We start from the raw sequence: 18,519 nt of genomic DNA on the forward strand, positions 1-18,519 counted from the left end.
CGCAGGTGAGACGCTAACAGAGAAGAAGCACCGGGGATTGTCATCTGTTTTTTAAAGACTGCATCCATTTGACATTTTAACCTCGTGTTAAAGGATTTTTAATTCTTGTGTATTTTAAACCTCCACTTCACAACTGTTTTAAGGATTATTTATTTAAAGATTTATTGAATGCTCTACTGCACTTTGTACACACCTGTTTTGATTCTTTTAATAATCAGTTATATTATTTACCAGTGTTATTTATTAAAGGTAGACTACAGTATATATAATTTATCAGGAATTATTTGTTAGGAAAATTGATTTTTATGTTAATATATTTGGGTTGCGGAACGGATTAACTGGATTTCCATTATTTTCAATGGGGAAGTTTGTTCTAGATACGAGAAATTCGCTATATAAGCTCAGTGCTGGAACGAATTAAACTCGTATCTAGAGGTTCCACTGTACATATATATACATATCTACATATATATATATACATATACACATCCACATATATATACATATATATATACACATATCAACATATATATATACACACACACACACACAGACATATATATATATATATATATATCCATCCATCCATCCATCCATCTTCCAACCCGCTGAATCCGAACACAGGGTCACGGGGGTCTGCTGGTGCCAATCCCAGCCAACACAGGGCACAAGGCAGGAACCAATCCTGGGCAGGGTGCCAACCCACCGCAGTATATATATATATATATATATATATATATATATATATATACACACACACACATATATATATATACACACACACATATATATATATATATATATATATATATATATATATATATATATATATATATATAGGAAAATACCTGCGCTTCGCAGCGGAGAAGTAGTGTGTTAAAGAGGTTATGAAAAAAAAAAAAAGAAACATTTTAAAAATAACGTAACATGATTGTCAATGTAATTGTGTTGTCATTGTTATGAGTGTTGCTGTCTTTTATATATATAATATACACACACACACACACACATAAACATATATATACATATACATATATATATACATATCTACATATACACATATCTACATATACATACGTATATACACATATACACATCCACATAAACATATATATACATATACAAATTTACATATCTACATATATATATATATATATATAGACATACATATATACATACATACATTCACATATATATATATATATATATATATATATATATATACTGTATATATACATATCTACTTATTGGCTCCTGTATTTAGGATATAGCAGGTTGGATAATGGACGGATGGACATTTGTATACATAGCCCCATTTGCCCGTTTTCGTTTTTTTTCTTTCTTCAGTAATATTTCAGCAAACCCGGAGCTTGTCAGTTCAAATCGTGGTACTGACATCACTGTGTGACCCTGAGGAAGTCACTTCACCTGCCTGTGCTGCAAAAAACAAAAGTAATGTAACAAATTGTACCTCAGATGTTGTAAGTTGGTGGAATAAAGGCATAAGTAAAATAGATAAATATGTTTTATACACATAGGAACTATTCATTTATTTTCAGTTAAGTCATCTGCAGCAAACTTTTATAAATGAGGGTTTCTGATTTTTAGATAGTGCAAACTGTTTCTTCTTCATTGACGTTTTCTCTTGGAGAGCTTTTTTCATTTCATTGAAAATGAAAGCAGCAGCTGCCAAAATATGTAGCTTTCTTATTAATTTTTCAACATTGTGTAAAATAAAAGTATAAAGTAACATAAAAGGTTTAAATACTGGCTATTCTTTTACACTAAAATATTACTACAGAGATACAAAAAAAGTAAAATGGATATGTTCTTTTTCTTTAAGGAGATTAAATATTACTGAAGAAAGAAAAAAAAAAATTTAACAGCCAAATGAGGCTATGCATACGAACTTAAAAGGTTTAAATAAAACAGAAATATATATTTTATTTTTACTTGCTTAACTTGTGGAGGGTGTATCCTGTAGCAAAGCCCTAACTTTTTTCGTGAAAGCCCGTTTCAGTCAATAAGTCTTAAAAAAACGTGTAAAGATATTGACAATAAGCTAAGTCATCTGCAGCAAAGTTTTATAAATGAGGGTTTCTCCTTTTTAGACAATAAGCTACGCAAACCCAGGAAGACATGGAATCGTTTAAATCAAGTATCATTACATCTTCCTTTCTTAAAGAGAAGTAAGGCAGAACTTATAAGCTTACATATTTATATATAGACATATATATATATATATATATATATATATATATATATATATATATATATCTGAAGCCGTGCAAGCACACTCTTGAGAATGCAACGTATAGTTGTACAGAAGAAAAGCAATCTTGCCTCAAATGCATGGCAACCTTTTGTAGGTCTATGAAGTTAATTTAAACTTTAGGTTTACACGGTGCTTTCTTTCCGAAGTACCTGCACTCATGAATATGTCTGTATGTGTCAGTCGGTCAAATCCACGCGCTTCGCACTGGCGAAGTACCGCTTTTCAATTTTTATTAAGAAGAAAATAAAACGTTTTTAAATTGAGGGAAAATATACTAATAACAGTTTGTTAAGGATCAGTTTTTTTGTGAAGCTGCCTTTACTCGAGTGATCACTTCGACCTGACTTGGTGGCCAAGTATAAGCGTTACCTGGAAGTAACCACCCATACAATCAGATTGTGAATCAGACTACAAATGCCGTGAATGTAATTACACACTCACTGCACTTGCTTACGGTAATCGAACCTCGGACGTCAGCGCTAGAGGGGCTTAGCAGCGGTGAAGTATTGCTTTTAAATTTTAATTAAGAACAAAAGAAAACCTCAGAGGTTCGATTCCCGAAAGGGAGTGAAGTGAGTGTCCGGTTACCTAGCAGGTAACGCTTATGGTCGGACAGCAAGTGACGTAACATCAGCCACGGTGCCTTCAGTTGTGAGAAGCAGATCATAGAATGATTGAAAATAGTTGTGCATTTACCTTTTTAGTAAAAGGGAGCTTTTAAGCCTGAGAAATCACCCCGTAAATGCACACGTTTAATTGCACGTGTTAATATGTATGCTTACACAGTATTAAAAGACACTGAAAAATTAACGTCATTTACCATCAATGGATATGTTCTTTTTCTTTAAGGAGATTAAATATTACTGCTTCAGTTGTGAGAAGCAGATCATAGAATGATTGAAAATAGTTTTGCATTTACCTTTTTAGTAAAAGGCGAGCTTTTAAGCCTGAGAAATCACCCCGTAAATGCACACGTTTAATTGCACATGTGTTAATATGTATGGTTACACAGTATTAAAAGACAGTGAACAACGTCAGTTACCTTCCAGCAGACCCCCGTGACCCTGTGTTTGGATTCAGCGGGTTGGAAAATGGATGGATGGATATTAAATGATTGATCGATAGAAGAAAGGAAACCCATTTAAGTAGTAGCTACACTGTCTTCTTTTCTCATACTATACTACTGTATATTATCAAACTTTCGTTAGCCCAATGAGCACTGATCAAATTTCAATGAAGTTGGTCACAAAGACTCAAGGTCAACAAAACTGAATGCATGACAGGTAAAGAAAGAGACATTTAGAAAAAAAGGTTTACAGCAGACCCCCCGTGACTCTTTAGTTAGGATATAGCGGGTTGGATAATGGATGGATGGATGGTTTACAGCAAAAAAGGTTAAGCATCATCCATATATACTTTCTGCTTGCCCCAAAGCCTTCTTAGGATAAAGTACATTGTGCAATAGAAACAAGGCATTTCATTTACCAGCAGAAAACTGGAATTCATATTTTACAAATTTATAGAAAGAAACAAGGTATTTCATTTACCAGCAGAAAAATGGAATTCATATTTTACAAATTTATAAAACAATCATGTAATTTTAATTTGAGTCTACAGTTGTGCATTTCATCCTATATTACACATACTTATTTTTATTGTACTTTGTATTTTATGACAACTTGGTACAAATGAAACTCAAACCTACCCCAAACTCTAATTATGTATCTCACTGCCTGCCCTGACTGTATTTACCTGGAAATGCCAAAATGTTATAATGACCCAGGAATGTTTTAGCAAATTTGCAAAGGCTCCTTACAATTTACAAGCACTTATTCTGTGTGGAAATTTCTAATTCTTGCTTTATAAAATGTCATCTTTTTCCTTCTAAATAAATAGATAGCACTTTATTGTTCCCAGGGGTAATTTGTCTTGCTCCAGCAGCAATTTATAACTTAAAGTGAAAAATATTACATAAGGACGAGACCAAAAACCATCCACAGCATTTCCAGTTAATATTTAATGTATATTTAATGTATAGTGCCCCAAAAAAGCATTATCCCTATTTTAATATGTCTATGATATGTATTTCACTCATGCATTGTCAGTGGTCATTCTCAGGGCTTGTGCACTCCCAGGCTGTGAATGGGCATTGTCATTCAAATTTTCTCCTCTTTTATCTACAGACCATAGAATCCAAGAGTTGATGACACCTGAAGGCACTTCCACTTCCATGACAAGCACCTCTCCTTCTAGGGATGAGCTCATGTAAAGGCCACCATTACCAAATGAAGCCAGTCTTGTTCATGGACTTGCGTCTGGAAAGACTTAATTATTCCTATTACTTTGAAATTTTCAGTGCACATTTTTTTCATAATATATGGGGATCACCAAATGGTGCCCCAACTCTTAATCCATTTTGTACTTTACTTTTACAACAGGTATGATGAAGAAGGCTTACAATCTGAAGGCTATGTGCACAAAAAAAAGCCTGTGTTAGGCCTCATTGAGCATCAGGGTGGAATGGGCCTGTAGCTAAATAGATGCAATGTATTATGAAGAAGAAAGTCAGTATTAATCATGATGGGCTTAAATTATGCCATCATCCTCTCTTTTCCACTGCCCCTTATAAGTTTAGGGCTACTGGCCTCTAATGCAGCTTAGATATTGTGCCTGAACCATCAACCTACTACTCCACATCTCTTTCTTTCTAACATTAGGAGAAAGTTAAAATGTGCCACAAAGATTTACCATTAGGACTTTTGCTCTGTATTCTTGTCTGTTGTTTTGCGACATCAGAAGTGGGGAGTCAGTCTACTTCTGCGTTTTGGAGTGTACCTTCCCTTCACTTAGCTAGCGATACCTTTTTGTTTGTTGATTTTTAAAGTTTGTCCTGTCTAACTACTACATGGGCGGAGCCGCAGGGAACGGCTAGTGTGTATATATACATATATACAGTGCATCCGGAAAGTATTCACAGCGCATCACTTTTTCCACATTTTATTATGTTACAGCCTTATTCCAAAATGGATTAAATTCATTTTTTTCCTCAGAATTCTACACACAACACCCCATAATGACAACGTGAAAAAAGTTTACTTGAGATTTTTGCAAATTTATTAAAAATAAAAAAATTGAGAAAGCACATGTACAAAAGTATTCACAGCCTTTGCCATGAAGCTCGAAATTGAGCTCAGGTGCATCCTGTTTCCCCTGATCATCCTTGAGATGTTTCTGCAGCTTAATTGGAGTCCACCTGTGGTAAATTCAGTTGGTTGGACATTATTTGGAAAGGCACACACCTGTCTATATAAGGTCCCAGAGTTGACAGTTCATGTCAGAGCACAAACCAAGCATGAAGTCAAAGGAATTGTCTGTAGACCTCCGAGACAGGATTATCTCGAGGCACAAATCTGGGGAAGGTTACAGAAAACTTTCTGCTGCTTTGAATGTCCCATTGAGAACAGTGGCCTCCATCATCCGTAAGTGAGGTGACCAAGAACCCGATGGTCACTCTGTCAGAGCTGCAGAGGTCCTCTGTAGAGAGAGGAGAACCTTCCAGATGGACTACCATCTCTGCAGCAATCCACCAATCAGGCCTGTATGGTTGAGTGGCCAGACGGAAGCCACTCCTTAGTAAAAGGCACATGGCAGCCCACCTGGAGTTTGCCAAAACGCACCTGAAGGACTCTCAGACCATGAGAAAGAAAATTCTCTGGTCTGATGAGACAAAGATTGAACTCTTTGGTGTGAATGCCAGGTGTCACATTTGGAGGAAACCTGGCACCATCCCTACAGTGAAGCATGGTGGTGGCAGCATCATGCTGTGGGGATGTTCTTCAGTGGCAGGAACTGGGAGACTAGTCAGGATAAAGGGAAAGATGAATGCAGCAATGTACAGAGACATCCTGGATGAAAACCTGCTCCAGAGTGCTCTTGACCTCAGACTGGGGCGACAGTTCATCTTTCAGCAGGACAACGACCCTAAGCACACAGCCAAGATATCAAAGGAGTGGCTTCAGGACAACTCTGTGGCCCAGCCAGAGCCCAGACTTGAATCCGATTGAACATCTCTGGAGAGATCTTAAAATGGCTGTGCACTGATGCTTCCCATCCAACCTGATGGAGCTTGAGAGGTGCTGCAAAGAGGAATGGGCGAAACTGGCCAAGGATAGGTGTGCCAAGCTTGTGGCATCTTATTCAAAAAGACTTGAGGCTGTAATTGCTGCCAAAGGTGCATTGACAAAGTATTGAGCAAAGGCTGTGAATACTTATGTACATGTGATTTCTAAATTTTTTTATTTTTAATAAATTTGCAAAAACCTCAAGTAAACTTTTTTCACATTGTCATTATGGGGTGTTGTGTGCAGAATTCTGAGGAAAAAAATGAATTTAATCCATTTTGGAATAAGGCTGTAACATAACAAAATGTGGAAAAAGTGATGCGCTGTGAATACTTTCCGGATGCAATGTATGTATATATATATATATATATATATATATATATATATATATATATATATATATATATGTGTGTACTGTATATATCGTGCTGTTTCATCTTATTGAGTCACAATTTATTTGCTATATTCAGAGTCAAGTCAACTGCATTGTCATGTATATGTAGTACCCTGAAATTTGTGTTTGTATGCCCTTTCAGAGCAGCTGACAAAAATGAAGCAGAAAATGAATGTAAATAAGTAAATAAATAAGTACAGAGTACTTAGCATGCAACATGTATACAGTTATATGTAATATATACCCTACAAGATACTGGGTACAGAATCTGAAAGGTCCTCATATCCATATTATTAAATAGATCACACTTTACAAACTCTTTCATCATTTCATCTTCTGGACTCGTTTTCTTTGTCATGGAAATCCAGAGCCTATCACAGCCCTACAGCAGGTTCCAACATTCAGTTATACCTAAGTGTGAAGTAATATGTGCTGTGCTGCACACTGCTGTCCTTTTAGCAGTGTTTATTGCTGTGAACTTTCAAAGTTTACTTTGGTGGAATTTCAGCTGAGCAATATTCCACCCAAATGGTTAGAAAAATGCAGCACAAGTGTAGTGTACCAATAAGCAGATAATGAGTAGTTACTAACTTAATGTATTAGCCAGTCAAAATAAAGAAATAATTCATATGAGAAATGATTGTTTGGTGCAATGCATAAAGCATACTGATGTACCTTTGGCAAGTAAAACTCTCCTATGAACTACCTGTGCAAGAGAGAAAGAGGGATATTGCATAGAGTTGTAACTGTCATGCCTCAAAGGCCCCATTTCCCTGATTTTAGACACAGACCAGAACTTCAAGAATCAAAAGCTGATTGCCATTAGCTTCCCTCAGCTGTTGATAACTGGTAGTCATCCATCCATCCATTTTCCAACCCACTGAATCCGAACACAGGGTCACGGGGGTCTGCTGGAACCAATCCCCGCCAACACAGGGCACAAGGCAGGAACCAATCCCGGGCAGGGTGCCAACCCACCGCAGTAACTGGTAGTCATTGACTTTCTTAATAAAGACCCACCTACACAGTACTTTTGGTGTTGCATCCTGTTTTTGTTTGGGGAGAGGGCATCGCTGGAGTAGGGCACCAGGGGAAGGAGCTCATTCTGCATAATACAATGCGAGTCTGTATTAGTGTTGACAAATAACCAAACATGTTCCAGGGATGTCAAAGGATTCCCACATGAGTACTGTAACAATGTACAAACTAATCACAGTCAGCAGGTATGCCTGCAACTGAACTCAATCTTTGGAGCTGTGAGTGAGCGGCTCTAGTGACTTTGTCAGTGCTCAATGTTATGAACCTTACATGCTTAGTAAACTCCTTTTCTTTCCACAAGAGACCATTTCAGTTTCAGGCTTATGTAATTATAGCCTCAATTCCAATACAATAAACAAAAGCGTATATATAAATTGAAAAGTCTGTTGCACTTCCTACCAAATTTGCCTCAAAGGATTGGATTTCAGATGTGTATTTTCTAAAAGATAAATGTTAAATGATTTGTTGACTTTGGTAAAGTTTTAAAGACATACTGCACCAGTTTGCATCAAAATTCCTGTTCAGGTCTGTCCCAATGCAGAATGTTCCATCATATTTTGCACGATTTTTCCTCCACATTCGATCCTAAGAAAAAATGTGAAAATGAAAAATATTCTTTACTGTTTCAGATTTTACTAAGATTTTACTGGGACCCCGGCTTGTACATTGAAAACTTGCTTTTTTTTATCATTCTTGACCCAGTATGGTGTTATTTGCATAAACACCTTGACATTGGAAACATGGCATCTGTTAATATCCTGTAAAGGAGGACCCGGTCAGGACTGAGATGGGAGCTAGTGTCACAGAATGTTAATTCACAGAGGATTTTTTTAGGATTTTTTAAAGTATGTTCCATAGTGGAGTAGGTAGATTGCACTTTGTGGTATATTTCTTTTTTTCATTTTTCATTGAGTACCTGTTTAATTGAATTCACCTGCTTGTAAATTCTATTTAATTTTGGTATTTTTCACGTGTGTTGAAACTGTATTTAATTAGGTGGAAATGGGATTGATGCTTGCTAACAAAGGAAGGGAGACCCTGGGAGGCAGAAGAAGGACAGAAGGTTGCCAGACTAATGTTGACAACGGGCACAAAAGGACAAGAATAAAAGTGGAGAAAATACAGAAAATGGTTCCAGGACATGGCAGTGGGTACAGCTGAACCACTAGTTTTTTTCTTAAGGAAACAAGAAGCTGCCAGCTATAAGTTAAATATTAAACTTCTGGGGGCAAAATCACAGATAGTGGCAAATCGGCACTGCATTTGATCGAGAAATGGCGGCTTGATTTGGATGTTTAGATGCTTCCTTCCGTTATTCTATTGCAGCTCTATCCTTGGGAGGAGGACTGTTTTCAAGTGGATGGATGTCACAGTGGGTCTCCTGAAGGATCAGGCAAAAGACTGTGGGGAGACTGACTGTTCTAGGGGACTACCTTTTCAAACAAAAGAGAAGGAAAAAATATTTATTCAAGGGTTTTAATTATTTTAATTTTGTAAATGGGGATGTGATTGGCCATTAAAACGTTGCTGCTTGTGCCTGTCTATGGGTCCCAGATTTTGAACCGGGAGAAAAGAGAAGATAATAGAGTGGTGAAACCATCTTTTTTGCAGGGTTCCTCGTGCCTAAAAGGTGGCATTATCTGGATTTCCCTATTGGGCGACACAAGGTCAATTTTATACAAGTCATGGGTCAGGGAACAAGGTCATCAAGCCTTAATTATGAAATAAAGTCTTGGAGGTGGGTCATCATGGGATTATAACATTTCAGAAGGAAGTGATGGACAACCTTTACTGGAGCAGCAGTCCTCTAAACCAGTAGGCGACAGCAGTCAGTCTGATCCCTTATACATGACTTCTTGCTCGTCCAAGACCTAGGGGTTTTCTGGCCTTTTAGTTAAGAGTTAGCAGTCATGACTGTAAGGACAGCTAGAATCTCTAAGGGGAGTTCTAAAAACACAGCCCTGGTTGATTTTCAGACCATTTCTAATCCTGCATGTTATATTTTAGATTTGTGGCTGTTGTCTGGGACTTAAACGTTTCTTCTGGATATCCCCTCAGCAAAATTGGCATTGTGAGATGAGTTAGGACTAGGGTTCATTTGGCAAGAGAAAGTAAGGTGATAGAGTGTGGAGAAAGTTGAAGAAGAAAAGAAATGTTTGTTGGAGTATTTATAGATGGCCAAGTGTGGTAGATGTCCCACCAAAGACAGAGATTTCAAAACCTATCTGTCGCGATCAATTATACTTTTCAATAAAAGATCCAAATTATTAATCTCAGCACAGATATTTAAGGAGCATTACTTTATGGGTCACTACTTTAACAATGCAATCATCTTATATTACATAGTTACCATGATTCCCAAGTTTACATCCTCCTCATCAATTCTGAATGAGTATACTGACATCATAACAGGATTGATCAAAAAATGTGTGGACAAATGTGTGCCTATGAAAACAATCCATATATTTCCTAATAAGGAATTTACTGCAGGCAGGCAGCAATACAAGTCAAAATGATGACATGAAAACATACAAGAAATGCTGGTACAAACTGAGAAAATTATTCAAATTTACTAAACATCAATACAGGAGTAAACTAAAGACAGAATTTAATAACTGTAAAAATTCATTCAAACTTTGGCAGTGTTTAGAGATGCTTACAAACTACAATTTTTAACCTGATCCTAATGTCATCTTTATTTTCCCTACCAGATAAACTTAATGTTTTTATGCCTGTTATGATTGTGACAACAACTGGATTTATTCTTCTTTATTTCTCTACATGACGTAAGGAGGGCTCTTAAACTAGTTAATGCCAACAGGGATCTAGTATTAAGGAAATTTCAGGGTATGTTTTAAAAAATGGTAGCAATCAATTAGCTGGTGTCTTCAGTGACATTTTTAATATTTTACTGAGAGAATCTGTTATCCTCATCTATTTCAAAAAGGATGTAAATTACATATGTGTGTAAGAAAACAAAAATAGTCTGAATGAATAAAGACTGGTGCCACTCACTCCAATCATGATGAAGTGCTTTGAGTCACTGGTGCTTTGACATATTAAACAGAGCATTTTAGATTGTCATGATCACCTCCAATTTGCATAGAACCAGTCAAGTAGAGATGCCACATTCTTTGCACTTCATACCATCCTGGCATATCTGATTAATACAAACTGGTGTATGCTTTTTATAAATTACAGTTTAGCATTTAGCACTGTTGTACCATCAAAGATGACCACCAAACTCCTAACTTCCAAACTAACAAACCTTCCTCAACACGACTCCATGGGGTAGTGTACTTAAGCTCCCTTCTGTACTTATTGTTCACCTCAGATACAGCTCTAATTCCATCACAAGATTTGCTGATGATACTACCATCATAGACCTCATCACCAACAATAATGAAATGGCCTACAGGGGAAAGGTCTACTCACTGACTCATTGGTGAAAGGACAACATTCTGATTCTTAATGTCAACAAAACCAAGGAGCTGTTCATTGACTTCAGAAAGAAGACCACAATGATGTCTACACTGGAATGGATGAAGTGGAGAAAGTGAACAGGTTTAAATTTTCCTTTAAATTTCAGTAATGAACTGAAATGTGCGCAACACACGTTGGCTCCTTTCAGAAAGGCTCCGCAGAACCCCTACTTCCTTAGAAGTCTGAGGTAAGCATGCATTTCTCCATTTTTTCACACAAACCTTCTCAATATTTGCACAACAGAATACACCCTCATCAGTGCCATGATATCCAGGTATGGCACCTGCTTGGCTCCAGATAATAAAGCTCTAGATAATACATAGAGTGTGGTGAAGGTGACACAGAATATTACTGGCTTACTGGGTGACCTTGTGGAACCCTAGGCAAGGTGCACACTGGCGCTCTCAGTCCTTAACAATAAAAAAAGGCAAAACAAAAGTACAAACAATGGATGTAAAAAAAACACCGATGCCTTCATTTAATACAGTAGACCAAAACAATGACACCAAACTAACCAAAGAGTGGCCTTGTTGTGCCAGTGGTGCGGAACGCATATGTTCTTAAGTGCATGTGGGAAAGTAGGACACAATTCACAACCATCCAAGACAAAGCAAAATTGGCTTGCTAAATTAGCATCCCCCAAAAATGGCACTCTACATGACCGCTTATTTTGCCTAAAGAGTTGATCAGCACTGATTGGCAACCAGATGCCTTCTCTTCAAGACATATAGAAAGACAAACAGGATAATTAAAGAATTCTCACTCCTTCCTTCTGTCAAACAGTACAGGACCATTGGCACTCATATTAGTAGATATAACAATAGTTTGTACACATAAGTCACAAAGTTGCTGAACAATCATAAGAACAAATATTGTGAAATAATAAACAGACTGTATAAAAATTTAATATTTGTAACAATTCTATACAATATATACTGTATATAAATCATGTTGTGTACTATATATACTTTTTATCAAATAGTATGTATTAATTTTTTTTTGCACTGTATTACTATCAACAGCAGACAAGAAAAAAATTCAATGCATTATGTACACGTCAAGTTATTACTAGTTACTTACCTATTATTTATTTGTAATTATTTATTTATCTATTTATATTTCCTGTCTTGCAATTGTCCTGTGTTTAGTTATATTTTACACCGCAGGCCTGGGGAACATTATTTCATGCCACCGAATGCTGCAGTACTGTGTAAGAATGGTGTGATAATAAGTCCACTCAATTTGAGCTGATGTCAAAGAACTTGAGTTGACTTGACACAGAATGTGCATCAAATGCATACTTCTTTTCATTTAGCCTGACTTTTTGAAACAAAAGTCTTCATCGTTACTACATATGCCTTATGTTACCTTTTGAGGTAATTTTTGCAGACTCCTATTTTACTCAGTTTGGCTGAGCTTTCCTTTTATACATGTTTTAAGTTTGTTTGAAGAAGTTAATTTTCTGTTTTGTGTTAATATATATTTACTTTTTTGTCCAGTGTCCTTCTGTAGGCTTTAAATTACTTATTAGTATAATGATACAGGCTTTTACTATCTAATTTTTACAATTACAATTGCCATAAGACAGTCATAATCATTTTACCTGAAAACAAATCATGTTTACATTTCTTTTGCCTCCTAATTCTGAAATACTGGGTGGCGCAGGGAAACGGTAAATTTTGTAACTAGGTGTCGGCGACCCTGGGGCGTCGGCAGTTGTTTGGGACCAACGCGACCTCGTTTAGAACCCCTTGCCATTAGTTATAATGGAGCAGTAGAGTGGTGAGGAACAAGTGTTTGCTGTTAAAGCCTTTTATAAGAATGGTGATAGCGTGACTGCTGCGCAAAGGGAATTTCAGCGTCATTACCAGTTAGGACATCATGATCTTCATGCGATTACATGAAAAGAAGCGGGTTCACCCTTAAAAAAGAACTCCCCAAGTGGAGCCACTTCGCATACTGCCTAACAATTGATGGCAGCTATTTCACGATTATTATGGTAGGAGCTTCATTTCATGAAATGGTGACATTCCATGGCCTCTGAGATCTTCAGATCTCACTGTTTGTAATTTTTTTCTGTGGGGACATCTTAAAAGCCAAATGTACCGCACACATCCTGTAGCCATTGCTAAAGTAAAAAGGAGGACTGAAGAGAAAGTCTCTGGCATTCCTCTTGACATGTTACATCAAGCAATGCAGAATTTCCACAACAGTCTGTCAGAATGTGTATGGAGAAATGGACAACACATTCATGATGTTTTCTTCAAAACATAAATGTTGATTACTGTCATTAATTGCATATCCTGTACAATACATTTCATTATTAAATGTATTTTGTAAAGTGTTTCTTCGTGTAATGAAAGTCAATTGAAAATTTCCCGTTTCCCTGTGTCACTCAATCCTAACTTCTAAACCAATGTCAATTTTTTTCTATTGAAACTTTCAGCTGTTGTGAAGGCCAAATGCGCCTCTAGATTCCACCCGGATATCTGACCCACTTTAGTATTAAAAAATAATTCTATAAAGTTTCTTTTTTGCCAAAATATCACATGATTATTACCACTTGATTTGAAAATCTAACCTTCTGAACTTCATCAATTATGTATTTATTGCACCCCCTTGCCTTAACAGTTGTATTCTCTACTTTTGTTGTGTTTTATTTTAAACAGTGTCAATTATTAATTGTTTTTATAAACTGATAAGAACTTGTTCATGAATTTATTCATACAGTAATACTAAGTAGATATTTATTAATTATACAAAATTTTGGATTAAAATGTTTACCTCATTCCAGGTGAACGAATATCCATCTGGATTCATTACGGGGAGAACATAGATATCCATATTGTCCAAAGTGTTGGCAACGCTTGGATTTAGTTCATAAAACTGAAGATGCTAATATAAACAAATATTATGATCAGAAATGAAGGAGTTAAAGAGTACAGCATAAATGTCTCTGAATGGTAAACATAAAAGTAAACATTTAGGGGGAAAATTACACACAATTATCTGGAAAACTAAAGCATGGCAATGGACCATCACTATATTTCTGATATTCCATTTATGCTTTACTAGCATAAAAAAGAGAGTCTGGTTCACTTATATGAGGATATAATCTATTCAACCAAAACGTGTCAGGAGGCTAACCTTTGAATCTACTAATAGTGCTACTCAGGTTGGTGTTGTGCAGCAATGGCCAGGTAAGAATATAAAGAAAATTACCAATGGTTTGCATTCTTGATAGAGTATAAACATAACAGCAAACATTCAAATTATTTTAGACCTCAATTTTATTATCTCCTAAAAATGTTACATTTGTTATTTTCTAATTTACAATTTTAACTTAGGAAGGTTTGTTTTAATGTACTTACATACTGAATAAACCAGATACAGAATGCAGGGGAGATCCATTCCCTTGCATGGATCCCACAGTCCATCCACATTGCTTTTTTGGGGCCTGTTCCTTTTCCAGACAACTGTCAATATGAGAATATATTGCAGATGAAAGAATAATAACAATATTCTTCTTTATGTTTTCATTATAAATGCTCATATAAAGTCAATACAACTAGTTCTGTCATTTTTAAATAAATAGATCAGAGTATACAGTATTTATATCACTTTTATATATTCTTTAACTCAGGTAAAAGCAGGAGCCTTTCATTCCTAGTAACCATAATGAGTACCAACCACAATTTCATCTTTAGATTTCTCCTGGGAATTTGGTGTAACTTTACAAATAGCTATTCCGTAACAGATAGACATATAAAAAAGATATACATATAAATTGCAAATTTGACTGATGACTAACTCACTCACTCACTTATCAAAAAAAAACACCACTTCTTGTTTAGTTAGGGCAGTAGGTATCTGCTTAAAAAAGGACACTTTAATATATCAATATTTAGGTGTAAACCTCTTCCCACAAAGAGAAAAATGAAATACCTCAAAATCTCAAAAACACTTTGTCCAGATTAATACAAAATTAGTGATGTTAAAGGAAAATTAGCTGACACGTTTTTTGTTTCTTGATATTTGTTGGTAGTGATTCTTAGTCACCATGTCCTTTTTCCACCTCAGAGTAGAGAAATGGAGCTTGCTGTTCATGCAAATGAATGCCACCAGCACAACAGCGCCACCAACCAGGCTGTGTCTGCAATTGCACAGAGAAATGGGGCTACTGCTTCACGCAAGTGAATGCCGCTACCAGAAGCAAAGTGGAAGAAAGTTTGACATGCTTAGCAAGTTGTGTCATTGGGTTGACACAGTATTCCTATTCTGTCGGCTTCTTCTTACTCCTCATATTGTAGTATAACTAAAAATTTATACAAATTTCAAAGGACGGGGATGTTTTCCCCCTGGATTTTCAAGTATACACATATACTTCGAATAATGGGGTAGGGGCAATGGGAACTTGGTGGTGAAATATATACAATATGGCAGAGAACTAGGTTGTTTCCTTGGAGATCAGTCTATGATGTGCTGCTTTGCTCTGGTTCACAAAGTAGAAACAGGGAAGTGCAGATACAGCATATCGACACACTTTTAAGCCTTTAGCAACATAAGCCGAGAGTGGCAGCATGCCTTGATAAGTTTAAATACTTGCACAGCTCAGTTACTGTAAAGGGCTGCCCACGGACAGAACACAGAGAAAGTGGACATTGTACATAGTTAATGATGTTGTTTCTCTTCACCTGTTCATTTCTGTATAGTTAGTTACATAGTACTTCTGATACATCTGATTAATTGACACTATAACAGGCTAATTATCTTAGGATAAATATCAGGTTTAATAAGCAATCTGGAAATAAATGCATTTAACCTAAAAAAAGCTAAAGTGATTGTTTATTATTTTGGACATATGGGCTCATTATAACTCATAGAAGGGTGGTATTAATTCCTCACTTTTTTATAGGTCTGTTGCTTGTACAAAAACATAGAGTATGTTATACTTCCCCACTGCCCAAATAAACTCAACATCCAGACCATTCTTCTATTGTACTCCTTCTCATGACTGTAATCCATCCATCCATTTTCCAACCCTGCTGAATCTGAACACAGGGTCACGGGGTTCTGCTGGAGCCAATCCCAGCCAACACAGGGCACAAGGCAGGAACCAATCCTGGCCACGGTGCCAACCCACCGCAGGACCATGACTGTAATATGCACTGTAAATAATCAGTATAGTTGTCATAAACTATTTCTGCAATTTAAAATTTAGTAGTAGTTTCCCATTCTTACATTTTTAAGTGGAACAAAAATCAGTGCAGTGAAAACTTGCTACTGCCTCATGACTCCAGAGTCTTGATTTTGAATCCTGTCCATCCAGTGTAGATTTTGCCCATGTCTGCATGATTTATCCTCCAAACATTCTGATTTTCCTCCCAAATCCCCAACATTTTTGGTACATTAAAGTATTTGGCAATTCTAAATTTTCCCAGTGTGTTGCAGTTGAGTGTGTGTGTGGGATCTGCAATAGACTGCTTCCTGCCTGTTGCCTGATACTGTCAAAATAAGTTGTATATTTTTGTGGGAATGAATTGGATTAAGTAGCTATAAAAATGAATGTTAGTTTTGTTTTTTTATTTTTCCTCACACATCCCAAAAACATGTATGATATATAAACTTACACACCCACTAGAAACAATTTAGACATGCTTGTGGCCTCTAATTAACTTGTAGTTTACCCATGACTGGTTCCTACCGGCGTGGAATGCAGCTGGGATTAGTGCTGGGCCACTTCATAATCTAGAACTGATTTAAGAGGACCCAATAATGAATGGATGGAAGTAGAGATTTATCAGTTATGCAGATGTTTTCCTCATCATATTGACCTAGGAGTATTTTTATTTTTGTTGTAGCTGCTGAAATATATAAGGTGTCATCAGGCACGGGTAAGACGCGTGTCAAAAGAATTCTCAGAGTCCAAGAGTTCGTTTTAAAGGTATTTAGTGAAAGGTAAAAGCAAATAGTCTACACAAGAATAAAAGAAAAAATAGTTACACACGTAGAATAAAAGGCAAAAAAAGGAAAAAAGCATCTTCTTTAAACTTAGCTTTTCTTGAAAGACTTTAGTTATTTCTATACTTAAAGGTTCATAATTTCTTCTTCTGTACGCCTTGGCGTATGGTGCGGTACTTAAGTAAACAAGTTTTCTTTACTTGTTATTTCTCACATTCAAAGAGCCTGTAGGCCATCGAGCACTGTTACGTGCGATCATGGTTAAAAACCGTATGCCTCTACACCTTATACAAGGCAAGGCTATCACTAGCTGACTGAATAATAATGTTTACTCCAAGCTGTTAGAAATGGTAAGAATATACCACTTCGAATCTATTTACGGGGATTATAGGAACTTCCCGTTATTTATGCATTGTCATCTAAGAAATATTCATGAATCTTATAGAACAAGGAAAATGGCTGTTACATTTGTCCTTAATCTGCTGTGGTTAAATTTTTTTGAACATTCATAACAAGTACATAAACCGCTCTTAATAGTAATATGCTGTGTTTGCAAAATAAAGTAAGAAACGGAAAGAAAATGATTTGTATGTATTCAAAAGCTTTAATTCAATGTTGAAATCAAGATGGAATATAAGATAAAGATCAAAACTGTCCAAAAGGGAAACAGTAATAAAACAAAAGTAAAACTACTGACTTGCATCTGAAGAAATAAACAAGAACGTTCAATGTAAAGAGAGCGTCTGTGAAGCTGTGTCCGGTGAATTCTGAGATTTGGAAGACCACCTGTAAAGGGCTCCTATAGGTTATCAGATGTCAATAACAAACATTAGTAGTAATTTAAAACTGTGTATTTTGTAATGCACGCAGTAATAAAATGCATTGCATTTATCATTCCAACAGATGGTGCATCACAATCATTTGTAGTATCCAAATACATTACTACTAGCCGACGCCCGCCGTAGCATACGGCGGTGTAAGAATAGGAACGGAAAACGGTGAGAAAGGAATTCAGAAATCAAGAAGAAATAAATACTTCTTGAAAGACGCAGTGTCCATGTAGAATTTCTGGCCAAGCAGGATTACATGTGAAAGTGATAAATAAATCAGGATTTCCAAATTTACGTACTATGGCCATGGCATCCTGATAGTTTTGTTGCATGTATCTTGGACTTCCTGGAAATGTGGACGGTAATATGATCATTTTTCCTACACGTACGTTGTTATTTTCAGTGTTTGCTTGCAGT

At 36.3% G+C, this 18,519-nt stretch overlaps 1 protein-coding gene across 1 annotated transcript in view; it reads right to left on the reverse strand.

Annotated features, from left to right (window-relative positions):
• The window catches only part of cpb2 (carboxypeptidase B2 (plasma)), an 80,193-nt gene that overhangs the window by 20,835 nt on the left and 40,839 nt on the right, over window positions 1-18,519 (reverse strand). Inside the window, exons 6-8 of the mRNA XM_028799682.2 lie at window positions 14,683-14,787; window positions 14,096-14,206; window positions 8,323-8,413 (exon numbers count right to left, since the gene is read on the reverse strand). Coding sequence (XP_028655515.1) covers window positions 8,323-8,413; window positions 14,096-14,206; window positions 14,683-14,787 — 307 coding nt within the window. The remainder of the gene's footprint in view (window positions 1-8,322; window positions 8,414-14,095; window positions 14,207-14,682; window positions 14,788-18,519) is intronic.

This window comes from Erpetoichthys calabaricus, chromosome 4, assembly GCF_900747795.2.
Source record: "Erpetoichthys calabaricus chromosome 4, fErpCal1.3, whole genome shotgun sequence".
In the NCBI taxonomy this organism is placed as follows: domain Eukaryota; kingdom Metazoa; phylum Chordata; class Cladistia; order Polypteriformes; family Polypteridae; genus Erpetoichthys; species Erpetoichthys calabaricus.